This window comes from Molothrus aeneus, chromosome 6 (assembly GCF_037042795.1).
Source record: "Molothrus aeneus isolate 106 chromosome 6, BPBGC_Maene_1.0, whole genome shotgun sequence".
Taxonomy (NCBI): domain Eukaryota; kingdom Metazoa; phylum Chordata; class Aves; order Passeriformes; family Icteridae; genus Molothrus; species Molothrus aeneus.
Window position 1 is genome coordinate 61293991 of NC_089651.1, and position 20210 is coordinate 61314200.

General features: G+C 51.2%; 2 protein-coding genes across 5 annotated transcripts; one reads left to right on the plus strand and one right to left on the minus strand.

The window, feature by feature from the left end:
* Positions 1-705: 705 nt before the first annotated feature.
* Positions 706-14279, plus strand: CDKL1 (cyclin dependent kinase like 1). Of its 4 annotated transcripts, XR_010783894.1 has the most exons (10): positions 706-959; positions 3328-3449; positions 6447-6519; positions 8339-8429; positions 9102-9302; positions 11321-11403; positions 11782-11838; positions 12331-12486; positions 13319-13754; positions 13836-14279. XR_010783894.1 is itself a non-coding variant. In XM_066552926.1 (9 exons), the coding sequence occupies exons 1-9, from the start codon at positions 792-794 to the stop codon at positions 13424-13426; spliced, it is 1059 nt and encodes a 352-aa protein (XP_066409023.1). In that variant the 5' UTR covers positions 706-791; the 3' UTR covers positions 13427-14279. The 4 variants fall into 4 exon arrangements, 3 of the variants coding, with proteins under 3 accessions (XP_066409023.1, XP_066409024.1, XP_066409025.1); XM_066552926.1 differs by having other exon boundaries at positions 13319-14279; XM_066552927.1 differs by having other exon boundaries at positions 11321-11376; positions 13319-14279.
* A 1134-nt stretch (positions 14280-15413) lies between these two features.
* Positions 15414-20139, minus strand: DMAC2L (distal membrane arm assembly component 2 like). Its single transcript, XM_066552929.1, has 4 exons — positions 19811-20139; positions 18410-18618; positions 16391-16562; positions 15414-15931 (listed from the first exon to the last, which is right to left on the minus strand). The coding sequence occupies exons 1-4, from the start codon at positions 19900-19902 to the stop codon at positions 15817-15819; spliced, it is 588 nt and encodes a 195-aa protein (XP_066409026.1). The 5' UTR covers positions 19903-20139; the 3' UTR covers positions 15414-15816.
* Between the last annotated feature and the right edge of the window lie 71 nt (positions 20140-20210).

A 20210-nucleotide genomic window follows, 5' to 3' on the forward strand; every position in this document is an offset into this window, starting at 1 on the left:
CTGCACATCCCTGATGAATATGGCTTGGGAAGAAAAATAATTAGTGGATCTTAGTTCGGAGTGGGGAAGGACTGGGGAGGGAGGAGGCATGAGATGGAGTGGGGTGGCCACACTCATATTCAGATCTAATATTGAGAGCAATTACCACCACAAAAGGCCACCTTGGTCAGGGGATGAGGAGAGGGATGAGGATCCAGGGACCCAGCCGGGTGCACCAGGACAAAGAACAGGATGGTCAGGGCTGGAAAGCTCCCAGAAAGGGTCTGGCTGCTGGCAGGAGCCCGTTCAGCGGCAGAAAGCTGAGCTAATGGCACCGTGCAGTGGGAAGATGTTCCAGGGGAACCTCCAGGAGCCAGAGGGAAGTGCGGCTGCTGCCCAAGGCTGGCAGAGCCTGTGGGAGGATGCGCCCTCTTCCAGCCCTGCAGGAAGAGGAGTCAAACCTAGCGATCCTCTGGACAGGCAGAGAGGTGCAGAAACAACGTGATCATGGCAGGGTGGTTGGAGCTGGGTGGTCCTTAAGGTCCCTCCCCATCCAGTCCATGAGTGGTTCTGTGACTCCATGAACACGGCGCTGCGGGGCACGAAGGGGGGATCGTGAGGCGCGGAGTCAGTGTATGGCCCCGGCTGCGGCCACGGGGACCCCCGCTCTCCCTCCCTTCCCCCGGGACCGCCCCGGCCGTGGCGGTGTCCCCGGGGCGGTTCCTGGGGCCGTGCCCGCCGGGGAGGCTCCCCCGCCCGGGGCCCGCCCCGGCACCGGCTCCGCGCTGAGGCGGTGGCGGAGCCGCCCGGCCATGGAGCGCTACGAGAAGCTGGGCAAGGTCGGGGAGGGCTCCTACGGCGTCGTCTTCAAGTGCCGCAACAAGGACACGGGGCAGATTGTGGCCATCAAGAAATTCCTGGAGTCCGAGGAGGACCCGGTGATCCGGAAGATCGCCCTGAGGGAGATCCGCATGCTCAAGGTGGGCGGGCGCGGCGGGACGGACCCCGCTGGGCTGTGCCCGCCATGGCCAGCCCCGGCGGGGAGCGGCCAGCCCTGAGGGAGCTGCCGGGGACGGTCGTGAGGGGTCAGGGTGTGAGGACATCCGTGAGGGGACATCGTGAGGCTACAAAGTATGAGGACAGCTAGGAGGGGACAGAGCGTCCTGAGGGGACGGGGCGTCGTGAGGGGATGGGGTGTGAGGGCAGCCGTGAAGAGCCGGGGCATGAGGGCATCTGTGAGGTGATGGGGGAAGCAAAGAGACAGGGGTGATGGAGCACCATGAAGTGCCCAGCTCGGGCAGTTCCTCTGAAAGAAAGCCATTGCCAGGGAATGTCCGACCCTCTTGTCCAGAGATGGCGATGCCGGGTGATCCTGGCCAGGGCGGGCAGGCAGGAGCAGATGGGAGCTGAGGCACGGCCATGAGCAGCCGGCGGGCTTGGCAGGAGCAGCATCAGCGCAGTCACAGAGGGAGTGAGCACAGAGGGAGTGAGCCAGGCTCTGTCCCCATGGAGCCAGCCATGTCCTGGCCGGTGTGGGCACAGCTCTGCCCTTGGTGTGTGTCACAGACCCCTCTGTGCCCGGGAAATTGCCAGAGCAGTTGGAGCCAATATAAAATACATGGGTAAAAAGTGAGGCTAGGCTGAATGAGGAGGGGGACAGCCAGGGGACACAGCTCTCCCTGCTCCACAATTGATAAATCTGCCCCAGCTCCTCCTTCAAACGCCCTTTCTGAGCCCCTGGATGTGCAGGATCCAGCTGTGGATTGAATGTCAGGGGCTATGCAGGATCAGCTATTCCACATGGAAGTGACAGCAGAACTGGCACTAGTGAGCCTTGTCCTTGCTGATCCTTCCCTGACCTCTCTGTGAGTGCTCATCCTCACACAAAAATGGGTCACTCCTTCAGAAATGGGTTACTCCTTCAGCTTCTGCCTTTATTTTCCCCGTGAAATAAAAGCACAGGAGCATCTGCAGTGAGTCACACCCCAGGTCTATCCAGCATGCAGAAATGAGGAGAGATCTGGGAGACAGGGGGAGAGGATCAGGTAAGGTTTCCTTTCACCCTCCCAGCTCCTGGGCAAGGATTCTGCAGCAAAGGCTGTGCCTGTTGCTTCATCCATCTGCAGATCTTTGGGACTCTGTCCCATCTCTTTGGAACTCATGTGTTCATTTGGTCTCCATAGTGTCCTGAGGCTTTAGGAATGTGTTGTGTGAAAAAAAAAAAATTTCCTTTTCTTTGTTTCAAACTTGCTGCTGGGTGATGGCACACAGTACCCTCAGCTTTGTGTTCCAAGAAATGGGAAGTGTCCCCTTTGCACCGTTTCCATGGTGCTCATGATTTGTACACCTGCTATCCTAGGAAAACAATAATCTAGGAAAAAGCATAATTATTTTTCAGTTACATTTTGGAAGAAGCAGCCAAAGTTTTTCTCTTATCCAAAGCAAACACAGGATGTGTAGCTATATTATTTCAGTGAATAATGCTAGATTTACATTAAGGTTTAAATGATATTAAACATCTGAAAAGGAAAATAATCATGGCAGAAGTTCCTTGTAAAGCAGCTGGGAGCTGCATCATCCTTAAGGATCCAAAGCCCCTGCAGCCAGGCACAGCAGGATCTGTGTTGGTCACTGTTGACTTTAACAAGTGCAGACCTGCTTGAGTCTTTTCAGATGTTTCTCTGCAAATAGTGACAGTTTGTTTGTTTGTTTGTTGAGGCACCTCCTTGCTTAGGCAACTCCTGTTTGTTGAGATGGAGTGAGATTGTGTTTCATCAGCAGAAAATTATGGGCCTGATAAATCATTTTTCTGCCCAGTAAACACCTTGCAGACCAAGGGATTTTTGTGGCCAGGAGCCAAGGGACGTGGAGTGGGAGTTTGCAGACTCTTGAAACCATAGAATCCCAGGATGGTTTGGGTTGGAAGGGATTCCAAAGCTCCTCCCATTCCACCCCTGCCATTGGCAGCGACACCTTCCACTGTCCCAGGCTGCTCCAAGCCCTGTCCAGCCTGGCCTGGGGCACTGCCCGGGTTCCAGGGGCAGCCACAGCTGCTCTGGGCACCCTGTGCCAGCCTCTCCCCACCCTCCCAGCCAGGAATCCCTTCCCAATACCCAAGGACAAGGGGGATACTGGGGCTTCCCAGTGCCAGAGGGCAGGGCTGGATGGAGCCCTGGGCAGAGCTTGTTGCCCACCCATTGAGGTCAGCTCCCAAAATAAATACCCAGAGGCTGAGCTGTGCTTGTAGAAAGGGTTCAGCTTAAGGAACTGTGACCCTGCAGGGCACAAACCTGTGCCCCACCCCTTCACCCTGTGCAGTTCTGACCAGCCCACCCCCGTGTGTTGCAGCACCTCAAACACCCGAACCTGGTGAAGCTGCTGGAGGTGTTCCGGAGGAAGCGGCGGCTGCACCTGGTGCTGGAGTACTGCGAGCACACGGTGCTGCAGGAGCTGGACAGGCACCCCCGCGGGTGAGTGAGGGCCCCGTGCTGCCCCGGGCCCTTCAGGGCCGGCTCATTCATCACAGGCCAGGGCTCTTCTCGTTCATGGCAGCCCCGAGACACGTCAGCAGTCTCTGTTTCGGCCCGCACGTTCGAAGGATGAGTCAGGGCTCTTCATTTCTCGGTCTCAGAGTTGTTTATTGTATCTTATCTATAAAAATTTTTCTCCTGCCCTGCCGAGGTCCATCTAGCAGCACAGTTCCAGGCACACTGACTGCCCCCAGGGCAGTGTTATCTCTTTATACTACAAACTACATATAACACGTTTACAATTACTTTCCAACACCTATCACCCATGTTAGACAGTGAGTTTCCACTCTAAACCAATCTGTAAGTGCCACCATCACAGCAGAAGATGGAGGTAGTGAAGAAGAAGAAGAAAGGCTGGACACGCCCAAGTCCCTCCATCTTGTCCCCAAAACCCCCATTCTAAAAACCCCAAAATCTACTTTTTCACCTAGTGATAATTTTATTATTACACTACTTAAACTTCTGTGGCTTTCAGGTCTTCATACAAAGCCGGTAATTTGCTCCACGGGTCATAATCAAACCCACAGGTGTTCTGGGCCGTGTGCCAGTGTCTCTGAGCCCCCTGGCAGGGGTCCCGACAACTCTGGGCACCCAGAGGGCTGCACTGAGTTCCGACAGTTTCTCAGCAGCCCAGTGCCCGGCACTGGCTCCCTTGCTGTGGCTCGGCACAGGAGCGGCCTGGGAGCCGCGTACCCGCACAGCCCCGCTCAGCGCGGGGACGGCAGCGCCGAGCCGAGCGTCCGGGAGAGCTCCGGCTGAGGGAGAGCAGCGAACCGGGGCTGGGGAGCACATTGTGTCCTTGTGTCCTTGTGTCCTGCTCCTCCCGAGGGTTCCACCTGCCGGGGAGGGCGAACCGGGGCTGGGGAGCACACTGTGTCCTTGTGTCCTGCTCCGGCTGAGGGAGAGCAGCGAACCGGGGCTGGGGAGCGCCTTCTGTCCTTGTGTCCTGCTCCTTCCGAGGGTTCCACCTGCCGGGGAGGGCGAACCGGGGCTGGGGAGCACATTGTGTCATTGTGTCCTGCTCCGGCTGAGGGAGAGCAGCGAACCGGGGCTGGGGAGCAACTTGTGTCCTTGTGTCCTGCTCCGGCTGAGGGAGAGCAGCGAACCGGGGCTGGGGAGCAACTTGTGTCCTTGTGTCCTGCTCCTTCCAGGAGGGTTCCACCTGCCGGGGAGAGCGAACCGGGGCTGGGGAGCACACTGTGTCCTTGTGTCATTGTGTCCTGCTCCTCCCGAGGGCTCCGGCTGAGGGAGAGCAGCGAACCGGGGCTGGGGAGCACACTGTGTCCTTGTGTCCTGCTCCGGCTGAGGGAGAGCAGCGAACCGGGGCTGGGGAGCAGCTGCTCCTTCCACTGCTGCCATCACTGCGGGCACTGGGCACCCAAACACAGAGTCAGGGACTTGCAGAATCCTTTAGGTTGGAAGAGCCTTCTGAGGGCATCCAGTGCAACTGTTAATGCAGCACTGCCGTGTTCACCACTAAATCGTTGTCCCCAAGTGCCACATCTACACTTTGGAACACTTGGAGTGAGGAGTAATTCCTAAGAGCTGAGCCTGCACCTCTCTGCAAAACTTGCAGTTTTTTGGTTTTTCTTTTTGCTCTCTGCAAAACTCCTCTTCAGACAGGCGCTTGCACCACGTGTGAGCTCCACCCAGGGTTTGTTCTGTCCACACCTTGTAAAGGCCACTCCCTCTGTCCCTGATTATCCCGGTGCCTTGGTGCTGGGGAAATGCTAAAGCAGAAGTCCATAAATCGTTTCCCAGACCTGGGGCTGTGAATTTGCTGCAGCATGGGGGGTTGAGTAAACAAGAGTTTTGTTATTGACTCCCTTTGTCCGGGAGGAAGGAGCATGCTGACAGCATGTGACAAAGCTGAGAGCTCTGTGAGCTGCCATCCCACTTTGAACCTGTTCCCTGGAATCTGAAGAGGGGATGGAAAACTCTCCTGAAGGAAATAAATGCCTCCCATTTGCTGACTGCTGATCAGAACAACTCCAGTGTGAAGGAACATGTAACAGCTGGCTGCTTGCTTTGCTTTTCAGCTTTGCTAGGGCAGATGGTCAGGTCTTTTGGGGTCAGGTGAAGATGGGTGGGCATGGGCTGATTCCAGCTCATTTGACGAACTCCATCCCCTTTTTAGCTGTCACAGCAGCACTGCCATCATTCTGGGATGTTTCTGGAAGGAATCTCTATCTCACTCACTCTCAGGGTGTCACTGACCCACTGACAGCCAAGTGTGAAAGAAAAACTCAGGCTTGCATTGTTTTGGTTTAGTTTGGGGGAGTGCTTTTATTTATTATGAATCAGAAGCTTTTCCGCACTAAACATGTGAAATAAAATTGTGTTGGAGTTGGAAAATGTCAAGATTGTCGCTCCTGCCTTTCCTGGGGTTGTTGAAGATGTTTACAGACAGCCAGGGAAGTTCAAGAACTGTTGCCCAGTAACTGAAAGAAAGGAGAGGGGGCTGGGAAATGTTTGCTGGCTGTGGCAGGGAAGGAGGGAGATCCAGACCAAAGCAGGGCTTTGTACTCTGGTCTGAGCACCCTTCCCTGGCCCATTTTTCACCTCTCCACTCTGGACAAGCAGTGCCATGGCAGCATTCCCTGTGTGTGTACCATGGATACCCCAGCAGCTCCAGCCCTGAGAGGTGCAGAGGCAGAAACTCCTGCTGGCATTTCAGGCTTGCCAGGAGCTGTAGGATGGGCTCTGGGATGGACTCACACACTTTGCTGTGTGGTCACAGTGGCAGCCCTTGCTGGCTGTGACACTGGTACCAGACACAAATCCTCTTCTCTTGCTGCACTGGCTGCCTTTGGAAGGGTTTCCTGACTTCCCTGATGGTTTTGCTCAGAGATCCCTGTACAATGTCAGCACTCATTTCCCCTGAAATAGAGAATTCATTATTAATGGCCAAAATAAAACTGTGTTTCTTTCCAACAGGGTGCCAGAGTACCTGGTGAAGAGCATAACCTGGCAGACCCTGCAGGCTGTGAACTTCTGCCATAAACACAATGTGAGTCCCTGAGCTGCACCAATGATTGCTGGCACGTGGCCTTGGGGGAGAGAGGGGGCTTCTCTTGGCATTTTCCTGATTCCAGAGCTTTCATGGGATGGAGGCAGGTGCTATCCCCTGTTTTGAACAGGAAACACACCTGAAATATTGGTGTACACCCACACCAGCTGCCTTCACTGTCACACAGTCCCTTGGCTTGGCTGTCAGGGAGGGATTTGCTCTCAGACCTTAGAAAATCCTCCAGGAGGAGTGGGAATGATCCTTGTGTGATTCCCTGGGCCCTGCACTGCTGCTGCCCTTCAGGAACCTGCCCTAGCAGCTCATCAGCTGGATTTCACAGAAAGTGCCTCACTTTACTGGCATGGGATTGAACCATGGCACCAGTGAAGAGATTTCAAAACTTAGACACAGTAAATCCTTTTTACTCCCTCCTCTGCTCTCTGGAGTTGTGTGTGTGTCAGATATGTCAGTGGGAACATTTTAAGAAGCAGGGAAGGAGAAGGAGCCTTTTGGAGAAGCTCTTTAGCCAAACTTAGCTCTAATTGTCTTTATTTTTGTTCATCTGCCAACACTTGAGATTTAAGAGTGGGGCAGGAGATGGCCCTGGCATGGGTGTTTTGTCTTTGCTGAGGGAATGACGTCCAGTTGAGCCACAGGAACTTGGCCACGGGTCTCTCCTGCTTCCAAGATTTGTTGGTTTGTGTCTTTTTTCTGTTCCCCTGCTCAGTCTGGAAGATTTAGTGGAGTTTGGGAGCAGAGGGAACAATGAGATGCTGCAGCCTGAGCTGCTGTAGATCACAGGTGATGAGGTTTTGTGCAGCTGCCCTTTTTGGAGCTCCATGTGGTTTCATAAGCAGCATTTCAATCCTCAGGAGGAGACACAATAATTTACCACCAGCTTGGCAAGGAAAGTCCAAGGGGTTTGCTCTGAGGTGATGATGGGAGAGGGACAACATGAGTGAGACCCCAGTGAGTTGAGTGAACAAAAGAAATAAAGGTTTTGTCAGTTTGATCAGCAGAAATTCTTTGCCAAGCCCAAATTTGGTTGTTGTGAAGGACAAGGTCACCTCCAAAGAATCACAGAATTGCTGATTTGGAAGGGGGTTCTAGAGATCTCCTCATCCAACCCTTGCAGTCAGTCTGGCTCAGCTAGAACAGACTGTTCAGAAACTTTTCCAGTCAGGATTTCAAAGCTCCAAGGCTGGAGTCTCCACAGACTCTCTGGAGAATCTGTTTGGGTGTGTGGCCATGCCCTCAGTAAAAAAGATAAAATAAATTGGTCAGGTTTAAATGGAATTTCCTTTGTGTTCAGTCTGTGCCCATGGTCTGTGTCCTTTCAGTGCCCCACCAAGAGCAGCCTGGCTCAGTCCCCTTTCCTCCTCCCCATCAGGGATTTCATGCCCATTGAGGACTTTCACCTGGAGCCTTTTCTTGATAGTCCCAGCCCCCTCATGCTCTCCTTGGATGTGACACCCCAGTCCCATAAATTTCAGTGGCCCTTCACTGGAGTCACATCCTCCCTCTCTGGAGGGTCCCAAGCTGGCCAGATGTCCCCAGCTCTGGATGTGTCACCTGTGCTGAGCAGAGCTCGTGCTGAGCTTTGTCAGCAAAACCATTGGGCAGGAGCTTCCCAGGGGATGCAGAGCTGAAGCTGGGAGCCTGCACAGAGCCTGGGCTCTGGCCAGGTCCTTGTCCTGCTGCTCAGAAACCCTTCCAGCAGGAAGAGCTGCCTGCCACAGTGTGCTGCAAAGGGGTCTGGCTGAATTTATCTGAGGGCCAGGTGAAATGCTTCTAACCTTGCTTCTTTTCCTTCTTCCAGTGCATCCACAGGGATGTGAAGCCAGAGAACATCCTGATAACGAAGCACTCTGTCATCAAACTCTGTGACTTTGGATTTGCTCGCATACTGAGTGAGTGCTGAATTTATTGGCACTCTTCATGTCCTGGGAGTGTGGGATGAGCCATCCCAGCCCTCGCCTGGCTGTGTCTGACACACTGCACATCCTCTTGTGTGGTAGCTGTGTGTTTGCCCAGGGAAGCTCTGCTGAGGGCCGGGTAGAGGTTCCTAAACCAGCCGTGAACAAGCGGAGCTCCCTGCCGGGCCGCTGGGGGTGCTGGCACGGGGGATGCAGGGAAGGCGGCCCTGGCGTCTCGGAGCTGCCCGGCCGTTGTTTGTGCAGGGCTGCAGACACAGCTGGAGCTCCCTGGCAGGAAAAGCCCCTCGGGCTGCCTCTGCAAACAATGGCTTCACATTTTCCGTTGTAAATAAACCCCCTAATCTGGGGTTTTTTTAGCTCCTCTTCAGACAAATCACACGGGTTCTGAGAACTGCCCACTGGCTGTGCAGGGCCCTGCTGTGGAGCTGTGCAGATTTTCATTTGGAGGAAAACACGCTCTTGATTTTTACCAGCTCCCGAGCGTTTCCAAAGTTGGGTTCCGCTGGTGGCCAGTGACTCACGCTGCTCCTGCAGCTCTGGCCTGCCCAGGAGGCGCCCCGAAATGTCACAAGTGACGATGGCTCCTGTGCACGGCTCTGACCCCACGTTCCTGTGTTCGTGTCTCTCTGCCCTGCCCCGAGCCAGCAGGTCCCAGCGATTACTACACGGACTACGTGGCCACCAGGTGGTACCGCAGCCCGGAGCTGCTGGTGGGCGACACCCAGTACGGCCCCCCCGTGGACGTGTGGGCCATCGGCTGCGTGTTCGCCGAGCTGCTCTCGGGGATGCCCCTGTGGCCCGGCAAGTCGGACGTGGATCAGCTGTACCTGATCCGCAGAACGCTGGGTGAGCGTCCCTGGCACACAGAGCCCCGCTGGCGCCTGCCCCGGAGGGATGCATGCCCTCTGCGGCGGGAACGGCGAGCAGCCAGGTGCGGTGGTGTTCGCAGGGCTCTCGGGACGAGGGAAGAGATGAGAGTCTTGACTCCATGTTTCAGAAGGGCGATTTATTATTTTATATAAAATAATAATAAGAATAATAACAATAGCATTAAATATAAAATAAATATATCAATATAAATACATATCTAAACATATTAATATAATGATGTAATATTTTGTATTTATTATTTTATATATGATATTAAAATGATATATTAAAACTATACTAAAAGAACAAAAGAAAGGATTTCATCAGAAGGCTTGAAAGGGAAGAAAGGAATGGAATGATCATAAAATCTTGTGACTGACCAGAGAGTCCAAGGCAGCTGGGCTGTGATTGGCCATTAACTAAAAGCAACCACATGAGACCAATCCCAGATGCCCCCGTTGCATCCCACAGCAGCAGATAACCCATTGTTTGCATTTTGTTCCTGAGGCCTCTCAGCTTCTCAGGAGAACAGATCCTAAGGAAAGGATTTTCCATAAAATGTGTCTGTGGCAGCCAGGGGGGATTCAGCCAGCAGATCTCTCTCTTTATAAGGTGCTGGTTCATTTGAGGGGTTCCTGTCCTTTAGAAGGAGCTGAGATGGTGTTGCTGGCATTGTGTGCAGGTGCTGACAGGCCCACAGTGAACCAGGCTGGGAGCTGGGATCACTGCCTGCAGACTGCCTGCAACCATCCCTGCTCTGTCCTTACCCTCTGGGCAGCTGGGGCTGGTGCAGATGAGGAAAGATGGGGGATGTGTTTGGTGACCACTGGCTGCCCCTGCTGGTCCCTGCTGGGGTGAGGGAGCAACTTCAGCTGTCTCCACACAGACAAAAACATGAGGTGTCTGTAGCAGAAAGGACCAGGAATGTTCTGCATAAAGGTTTCCAAGATCCAGGTGTTTGTTTCAGGGTTTGCTACCAAACAAAGTGGTCCATGAACAGCTGGATTGAATTCATCCCAGCCTGGGGGGTCTCCAGTGTTGTCAGGGCCTGTTGGTGGCTGTGTGCCTGGGAAGGGGAGTGTGAACACCACAGCCTATCTGTTCCACGTGTTTCTTGTTGTTCATCAATGGATTTAGGAGCCTCTTTGTTAAATAAAAGAGCCATTATCCCCCATAACACTTAAACTAATCCAGGCCCATTGATTCTTTTCAGTTTTGGTGTGTAACATCTGATTTCTTGGGTGGCAATGAACAACCCCCCCACTTTTCACTGCAATTTGTTGGAATGAACAGAGAGTTGTAATTTTAACTGAGCAGTTTATAAAACTACAAAGGTGACTAATGCCTTTAAACAGATAAGTTCCTTACCTAGAAAAATAGTTCTTCACCGATTCCTTCATCCTCCAGAATTCATTAATGCCAGTGTTAGGCAGGTACAATTAATTTTTGATGGCAGGGTTTTAGCCAGAGGAGATTCCCATTGATTGTTGGATGCAGGTGCTGGAGTGAGGCAGAGCAAAGCTCCTTGATTGAAGCTGTGCCATTATGGGGCATTGTACTGGCTCCTTTGCTATGGATTTGATTTGAACATTTTCCTCACTCTGGGGTGCTCTGAGCTTCAAAAATGCTGCCTTGGGGAAAAGCTGCAGCAGGCTCAGGTGGGGCTGTGTTCCAGCTCTGTCCTGTACCCCACCCTCAGGAGTTCCAAAGAGAATTTCTTCCAAGAGGAGTTAAATTCTCCTGCAGCTGGAACAGTGGTGGCCCTGCCTTTCCTTCAGCACAGTCACATGGGTGTGGGATCACTGGTGGCCCAAATGGACATTGATTGTCACAAAGGACATTGCCTTGGCTCACTTGGTGATGCTCCAGCTCTTGAGATGCTGTCTTGGATGGCATCAGCCTTGTTAGAGGATACAGCCACATTCAGTGCAGGCACTGTAAAATTAAGCAAATTACTCCAATTTTTTTTTTCTTTTTTAAATTCTTGCTTGAAGGGGATCTCATTCCCAGGCACCAGCAAGTGTTCAGCACCAACCAGTTCTTCAGTGGGGTAAGAATTCCAGACCCAGAGATCATGGTAAGAGCTGCCTGCAGCTGCACTTCCCTCCCTTCCCACCCTGCCCTGTCCTTTGCTGTGCAGTGTTTTTTCCTTATCCAAAAACTTTGTCCTCTACTTTGCCAGTGTGCACCAGAATATTATTTGGAGGTGGCTGAACCTCTCATGACATTTTAGCTTACAATCTGTGTAAAAGCAGTCAAAAAAAGTTTAATCTCTGCTGCTTTGCCCCATTTCTGGTGGCACATCCTCAGAGCTGCTGGGCCTCTGAACCCATGGAGTGATGGAGGCACTTTGTGAGGAACAGGTTATGTTCCTATGGAAAGCTGGCTCTTGGTGCCTGATGAATGAAAAGTTTGCTAATATGAGTCCATTCACTGGTTGTTTTTTTCCCTGCAGGAACCATTGGAAGTGAAATTCCCCAATATTTCATACTCTGCACTGGCTCTCATGAAGGTGAGGAAACTCCAGTTTGTGGAGGAGCCCTGCCCAGGGATAAACAAATCATCTGGTGTGAGAGTCTGGGACTGAGTTTGAGATTCCCTGAGAAATGGACCTGGGTTGCTGCCCCATGTGATTGCAGCAGTTCCTTGAGCCACAATTCCTCCTACAGTTGTGGATTGTCCATCCCTGAAGTGCCCAAGGCCAGGCTGGGCAGGGCTCAGAGCAGCCTGGGATGGTGGAAGGTGTCTCTGCCCAGGGCAGGGGGTTGGAACAAGATGATCTTTAAGGTCCCTTCCATCCCAAACCATTCCATGATTAATTTTTATAATTGTTGGATAATTAGCTGTTCCTCAAGCTTCATGCTGCTGCTGAACAGCCACTCTTAGAATCCATTAAAAAGCTGCTGACACAGGTACCTGTGGGAATGCTCCTGGGCTGTGGGGAGCACAGGAATTGTGCAGGGCTGGGTAAGGAGTGCTTGGTGTGATCCTCCATCTTTTCAAGGGCTGCCTTCGGATGGACCCTGCAGAGAGGCAGAGCTGTGAGCAGCTGCTGCAGCACCCCTATTTTGGCAGCTTCAGGGAGGCAGCAGAGCTGGGCAGAGAACACCAGAGGGGCGCTGGGAACCCGGCCAGGCTGGCTCGGAAGCACCTGCCAGGGGTAAGGCTGCCATGGTGTTCAATATTCCCCCTGAGGAGGGGCTGCTCTCTTGTTGGCTCCCAGGGTGGGCCCTGCTGGCTCTGAGGGTGTTGGGCTGCTCCTGGTTCTGTCCTGAGCACAAGACAGCCCCTGGCTAAAGAGTAACTCTGTACAAAGTGGATTTTGCACTGCGGCTCCATGGGGCACTGGGGATAAACAGCTCAGCCCCGGCACGGTAAGGTTCATCCAGGAATGTGCATTCCTGACAGAGAGCAGCAGGAGGGCTGCACAAACTGCACACTCTCACTGGTTTAATTTTGGGTACTCAGGTGCTTTTTAATCCTGAATTATGGAGATGGAATAAACACCACTTCTGTTTGTAACACTTCCACCCCTTACCCCATGCGCTGGGCGTTTCTGCAGCTGGAGCTGCCAAGCAAATGCCTCCCTGCTGCTCTGGCTTTTCCAGACTCCATCCCAAGTCCCCAATGCAGCCTCACAATGCACCTCATTGCACAGTTCTTTATTCCTGGGAGCCACATTCCCCATGGCAGCTCTAAGGCTGAGCTGGGAACAGGAGGGAGGTTGGAGGTGAGGGACGGAGAATTGCTACAGGGTGTCAGTTCTGGGTCACACTGATTGTGAAATCTTCCATTTCTATCACCTGGGATATTTTCCTTGTTTAATGGAACTCTTTAATTAGAGTCCAGTCATAAAACCCCAGGATCTTAGCTTGAAAAATACAGGATTACAGTAGGAATAGTTTTATAGCTTATATTCTGTATGAAGATTGATTCCATGTGTGGTTTATTCCCATTCCAAACAAATACACGTGGTGTAACTTTTCCTTTAGTTACAGCACCTGCCTCAGCTGACCTGCAGCAAGGTTCTCCCAGCTTTGGACAGCAAGAAGAACTGCTGCAAGACAAGGAAATCAAAGTACCACTTCCCAAACATCTGACCAGGTGGCAGATTAAAACTCAGTTGTTTGAAGTCATCCAGGATTTATAAATGGAGGATACACAGTGGAAAACTAAATTACTAAAAGTTCTGGCATGTACAGAGTGATCTGTCCTCTCCTCTGGGTCACTGATGGAGAGGAAGTGATGCAGAAACAACTCCAAGCTCATCCTAAGTGTTCTGTGTACAAAGGCAAATGCATTCTGCTTTCATTCCTGATTGCCTCCTGCTGCAGGATTATCCCAACCCAGTGCTCACAGGATGAAATTTAAAACTCTGTCCCTGCATTTCAGACTTGGCAGGAGAGCTCCACCTTGCCAAATACACCAGTCCCTGCTGCTTTAGGCTGGGCCCAGGTCCCTGCTGCTTTAGGCTGGGCCCAGGTCCCTCCTGCTTTAGGCTGGGCCCAGGTCCCTGCTGCTTTAGGCTGGGCCCAGGTCCCTGCTGCTTTAGGCTGGGCCCAGTCCCTGCTCTGTGGGGAGCTGTGCCTGTGCTGCTGAAGGGCTGAAGCTGTGTTGGTGCAGCCCAGGCTGGGAGGGGCTGCCTGGCTGTTCCAGAGGCTCCAGAGGCACCAGGAGAACAGAGCAACATCCCTGCTGTTTCTTTTAGTCTTTCCAGAGCTTCTCCTGCCAGTTTCATCCTCAAATTCTGCTTCTGACAAGAGTGAGGGCACTTGCTTGTAGTTATAGAAATGATTTTATCAAAGCTAATCATGAATGTAATTTATAACAATGGCCAGACACAGGCAGGAATTCTACCTAAGTGTTTGTATTAGAACGACTGGGGTTTGTGGAATCTCAGATTTTAATATTGTGATGATTTTGAATAAAAGAAATTTAGCTTTTTCCAATTTACTGGAGGTATTTTGCTATATAAAACTTTACTACTGGGCAAGAACATCCTCTTTTTACTGACACTTAGAGCAAAAATGTTTTGCCAGTACATTTTGTGTTCCACAGCAGTAAAAGCCCTTTCAGTGGGACAGATGCCATGTCCTGTGTGTGCCTGATGGCCTTCTGTTTGCTTCCACATGGAAAACATCTCTGAGCCAGCACTGTGCATCTGACTGCTTGGAGCCTCTGCCCTTCTCTAGCCCAGACCCGGGGATTTGAGTGAAAATGCTCTCCCTGAGGATGAGCCATTCCCACTGTGCTGGCACCGTGAGGCTCCACCTCCAATCCTGGGCCACTTCTGAGTCTCTCACAAGAAAGGATTGAGGGGCTGGAGCGTGTCCAGGGAAGGGCTGGAGAATCCCTGAGGGAGCTGGGCAGGGGCTGCAGAATCCCTGAGGGAGCTGGGCAGGGGCTGCAGAATCCCTGAGGGAGCCGGGCAGGGGCTGCAGAATCCCTGAGGGAGCTGGGCAGGGGCTGCAGAATCCCTGAGGGAGCTGGGCAGGGGCTGCAGAATCCCTGAGGGAGCTGGGCAGGGGCTCAGCCTGGAGCAAAGGAGGCTCAGGGGCCCTTGTGGCTCTGCACAGCTCCTGCCAGGAGGGCACAGCCGGGGGGGTCGGGCTCTGCTCCAGGGAACAGGGACAGGAGCAGAGGGAACGGCCTCAGGCTGGGCCATGAAGGTTTAGCTCTGATATTGAGAATTCCTTCCTGAAAGGTTTGTCCAGCCCTGGCACAGCTCTCAGGGCAGTGGGGGACTCGCCATCCCTGGAGGGATTTAAAAGCCACATGGATGTGGCACGTGGGGACACGGGTCAGTGATGGCCTTGGCAGTGCTGGGGGAACACTTGGACTGCCATGGTCTCAGAGGACTTTTCCAACCTCAGCAATTCTCACTGACTTTTACTTATGAGGAGGGATGAGGATGGAACTCCAGAGCTGCACAGAACTGCTGCAGTCCATCAGCACACACAAAAACGTACTCAGGGCTGTGTCCAAGAGCTGCTGCTCCTGCACAGAGCTCAGTGCTCCTGAGGGGTGACCCTGCCTGCCTGCAGATCATGGAACCAGACAAACTCCGAGTGGGAAGGACACAAAAAAGACCCAGAACCTCCTTTATTAATCAGCACCCACCTACTGGGTGAGATTCTCCAGAGGGAACAGCACCAACACGAGGCACTGACCACACACACCCCAACACTCCCCCCACTGCCACTCTGCTTCTGTGCAATAGAACACTGAGAACTTCTGAGCTATTCAGAGCTCCCTAGAAAAACAGGAACCAGATGCCTACGTGCAGAGGCCTGCCCTGTCTGCTGTTGATCCACCACTGAGTTTAAGCTTAATAAAAATTAATTGCATGATTTCTTAAAAGGTCACATCCACCTTTGAGGCTGGACTGGGAGAGCTGGGCTTTACTGGAAGCACAGTGGTGTCTACAACTTCACTGATGCAACATAAGACAAATCCTAGGAAATCACATCTCAGTTATGTGCTGCTGTGTTTATTCCAAATCCAGCTCCAGCTCCAGCTTGGGCAGTGCCTGCTGAAGGACACGGAAGGTTCTTTCTTTCTCTCTGATCCCAGGAAGGTCACTCAGATACAAATATTCCAGGTTCCTGTAAATATTCAAAAAGAAAACGAGCAACTACTGTTGAATTGCTGACAGAGAAATTGGAGAAATTATTCTACTGCAGTTTTGAGTATTTTAAATGGTGACTGGAATTTTTGGTATTTTCACTGGTTCTACTGGAAGTTTGTTTCTGAAGTGGGTGTTTGGGGTTTTTAGCTGCAGTACCCAAGTGCACCCCATTCCTGAGCACCCAGGCCTGTCCCAGACCCTGAGGCCCAGGAGGGTGGCGTGACAGGAAGCTGTGAGCTGGAGAAGCACTGAAAGCTGCAGGACACAAACTGTGTCAAACAGAGCTGCTGCACGACAGGGCTCAGAACAGCAGGCAAGCTGATCATTAATTACCTGCTGATCATTAATTACCTATCCTCAAGGCCACCCCAGCCCCAATGCCAATGCCACAGAGCCCTGAGCAGGGAGCTGTGGGAGCCCTCGGTGCCCCACGTACGCCAGCTTGTGGAGTGCCAGGATGCCTTTGTCAGTGACGTTGCCACAGGAGATGATCCTCAGCTGCTGCAGACTCCTCTGGAGGTTGCTGGTGTCGCTGAGCCTCTGCAGACACTGGTCCTGGATGTACATGCACTTCTCCAGCCTGATGTCTGTGACGTGCTCCAGGCCATCTGCAGGGGCACAAGGGAGGGTTTGCTCCACAACTCCAGCTCCAGCCTGATACTATAGGGATAAAAGGTTTCTAAAATCGTGGAATATTCAGGGGAGTTAAAAAGGAAGGCTAGGCCTGGTAGGCCCTGGGAAAATGTTAGGCTGCACCTGGATAATCGCTGAATGACCATGATAAATGACAGGATTGTTAGATGCAATGATGGCTTGGTAATTGGATGTAATTACTGTTTAATCCTAACAAGAATAATAAAAAACTATTGGGGGGTTTGATGACAACTACAAAATCCATGCTTGGGTGAAATCAATGTATGCAATAGAACAGTAGAAGTTTAATAATTAATATGCAGTTATATAACAATAAGGGTATAAAAACATTATGGGTTCATCCTGAACCCGTGTCAGAGTCAGCTCTGGGTCTGTACCCCTGACACCCAGAGCTCTCCAACAAAGGCCCTGCACAGAATCCTTCCCTGGTTTTGTGTTCCTGAACGCTAACAAGCCTGTGCTGGTTGTTAAATTCTCAATTTAACAACTGCCCCTAAAACCACCCAGCCACACATTCCTTTATACAGTGGGGCTGTAACACACAGTGAATCTCCAAAGTCCTTTTGTGGCTCTTCAGATTTAGGAAAACCTTGGGGTTTGAATTGTTTCAGTAAGAATTCAAGAGCTTTGAAATGGGCAAGTAACAAAAAGCCTACACAATTTTGGGTAATAAACAATGACTGACATAAGAAAGTGCTAATGCCAGGAATTCAGGGTCCCTTGCTATTAAAAAATAAAACAGCCTGTTCCCTTTTTGGTCTCTGTTATTTAAAGACCACCTGAAACACTTGGTTTTTGTCTTTTTTATTTGTCTTTGAAGACATCATAAATGCCTGGATAATGAGCAAAATTACAACTTCAGAGGCACCAAAATCATCCCTTGGTGCAGAAGAAAAATAATATTTATAGTGCTTTTTGCTACAAACTCATCAAAATTTGTGGCACTTCCTTAGTGCTTATGGCAACTTCAGGTAAAAGCTGAAATTCCCAAAGTCTTTCCACTTCATACCACACCTCCAGCAAAACCCTGGGGACTGATAAATATTTATAAAGGGGGGAAAAACCCACAAATTATTTATGAGTATCTTGCTAAGGAATGAGAAAATGACACCATTATTCATATTTTGATAAGATTCAAATGAAAGTCATTAAAACAATCACTGCGTGTACTGTGAAAAATGTGTATTTTATGATTGGCTTTTTGCAAATATTCAAATGAATATTGTATGTGTTGTGTTAGAAAATGATGCTGTGTTAATTTTCTTAAATATAGTGTTAAATATAGTTTTAGGTTATAACAAAATGTTAAAATAGAAACTATGCTAGGTAGGATACTTTTTTTAAAGAAAGGACTGGCAGTGAGACAGCAGCTACAGGACACCTGAATCTTTCAGAGAAAGAGAATTTATTGCTCCATTATCAGGAGAAATGAACTTCTCCTGCCTGCTCAGGCAGAACGATCCTGTCAGCATTCAGAGGAAGCAGCTGACACTGCCCAGACAGAATCCTGTGTTGGAATGGAATTTCTGCATCATGGATGAGCTGTATGAATATGCAACAGGCTGTTGTTTTTAAGGGTTAATCCTCTGTTAATGTGGGGCCTTTTTCAGGCTTACTTTGCCCAGAAAAGGCACCCGGACTGTCTGTAACTCTTTGTTTCTATTGTCTCATATTGTCCTAATCCAAACTGTCCAAATCATTATTACTCTAATTACATTACTATCCTTATAACCATTTTATTACCCTTAAACTTTTAAAATTCCAAAACCAAGCGCGTGGCGTTTTCCCCCGTGTACATTACCCAGGTAGTCAAATCCTCTGTACATGATGCAGGAGTCGGTGGCGTTGATGGCCTCGATCTTGTACCTGCCCAGGGGCCCCGTGGGCAGGGCGTTGTAGTCCTGCTGCCACTTGGGCGAGCCCTGGTACCGGACCAGGGCCCCGCAGCGCAGCAGCCACTCGGAGGCCGCGCGGTCCGGACCCACGGCTCGGATGCGCTCGTGATCCACCCTGCGGGACACAGAGAGCAGCCACAGCCCGCCCGTAGCGGGGCTCGATTACCCCGGCGATAATCGAAACGCTCCACAGCGAATCTGTGGCTGTGTGTCAGAGAAGCGAGGGTGGGATTTACTAGAAGGGGTTTAAGAATGGGTGATTTCTGGATTGTGCAGCGCTTAATGTGAAAAATGTGTATTTTATGATTGGCTTTTCGCAAATATTCAAATGAATATTGTATGTGTTGTGTTAGAAAGTGATGCTGTGTTAATTCTCTTAAGTAGTGTGTTAAATACAGTTTTAGGTTATAAAATATGTTAAAATAGAAACTATGCTATGTAGGATACTTTTCTTTAAAGAAAGGACTGGCAGTGAGATAGCAGCCACAGGACACTTGAATCTTCCAGAGAAAGAGAATTTATTGCTCCATTATCAGGAGAAATGAACTTCTTCCTGCCTCGAAGGCGCTGTTAGGATTCAGAGGAAGAAGCTGACACTGCCCAGACAGAATCCTGTGTTTGGATGGAATTTCTGCATCATGGATGAGGTGTATGAATATGCAACAGGCTGTTGTTTTTAAGGGTTAATCCTCTGGTAACGTGGGGCCTTTTTCGGGCTTACTTTGCCCAGAAAAGGTACCTGGAGTGTCCGTAGCTCTTTTTCTCTATTGTCTAATATTGTCCTAATCCAAATTGTCCAAATCATTATTACTCTAATTGTATTACTATTTTTATAACCATTTTATTACTACTAAACTTTTAAAACTTAAAAAAGCAAGTGATTGGCGCTTTTCACATTAATCTGGTGTGAGGTTTTTTAACTTAAGCGGCAGATGCTCTTTAGAAAAAGAATACAAATATAACTGGGCTTAACTCAGTTTCCTTCCATGTCTGTAAGGAAAGAAAACTGTGCTACTGGTTAAGGTGAGTTTTGGGGTCAAAGAAGAGCAGGATTTAGGGATGGGATCCATGTGGCCAGGGCAGGGGCAGAGCCCACACCTTGCTCTGGAAGGTCACGGCTTTGGAAGGGGAAGCAGACACGGAATGACCCCATGCCAACAACCCAGCATGCAGTCCGGGGGGAAAGAGGAGCATTAATGACAGAAAACGTTTTCTGCAGCGTAGGGACTTGATTGTTCCGCTTCACAAACCGCGCAGAGAATTTGAGGGATCTGCAAGTTAATTATTAACCAGCGACTCACTCTTACTTGTTGAACACGGCATTCAGCCATCCCCAGAAGGCTCTACAACTGCCCGGCGGCAGCGGCGGCTTCCTCAAGAGCGTCCCCAAGGCCATCATCACCTTCTTGCAGCCGGGAGAGGGGAAAGGGAGGTGTTATTGGGTGTTATTTGCAGCGCCAGCAGCAGCAAGGGGAGGCCGCGCCGCCCTCACGGCCTGAGCGGGGCTGTGAGCCCGGCGGGGCCCACGGCTGCAGGGGGGGCCGGCACCGCCCCCGGGCTGGCCCCGGCGCCGAGCGGCCGAACCTTGCCCGGCTGAGCGGAGCGGAGCAGGAGGGCAGGGGCAGCAAGAGGAGGAGGAGGAGGAGCAGGAGCAGGAGGAGGAGCAGGAGCAGGAGCAGGAGCAGAAGAGGAGGAGCAGAAAAGGAG

What these genes read in the sequence shown, in the direction of transcription:
- CDKL1 (XM_066552926.1), top strand. Translation starts at nt 792, where the DNA reads ATGGAGCGCTACGAGAAGCTGGGCAAGGTCGGGGAGGGCTCCTACGGC. An exon ending in ACTTCTGCCATAAACACAAT is followed by an intron (nt 6,520 to 8,338) that starts GTGAGTCCCTGA and finishes TCCTTCTTCCAG; the next exon opens with TGCATCCACAGGGATGTGAA. An exon ending in CTCGGAAGCACCTGCCAGGG is followed by an intron (nt 12,487 to 13,318) that starts GTAAGGCTGCCA and finishes CTTTTCCTTTAG; the next exon opens with TTACAGCACCTGCCTCAGCT.
- DMAC2L (XM_066552929.1), bottom strand. Translation starts at nt 19,902, where the DNA reads ATGATGGCCTTGGGGACGCTCTTGAGGAAGCCGCCGCTGCCGCCGGGC. An exon ending in CTGAATGCCGTGTTCAACAA is followed by an intron (nt 18,619 to 19,810) that starts GTAAGAGTGAGT and finishes TGTGTCCCGCAG; the next exon opens with GGTGGATCACGAGCGCATCC. An exon ending in CAGAGGATTTGACTACCTGG is followed by an intron (nt 16,563 to 18,409) that starts GTAATGTACACG and finishes GTGCCCCTGCAG; the next exon opens with ATGGCCTGGAGCACGTCACA.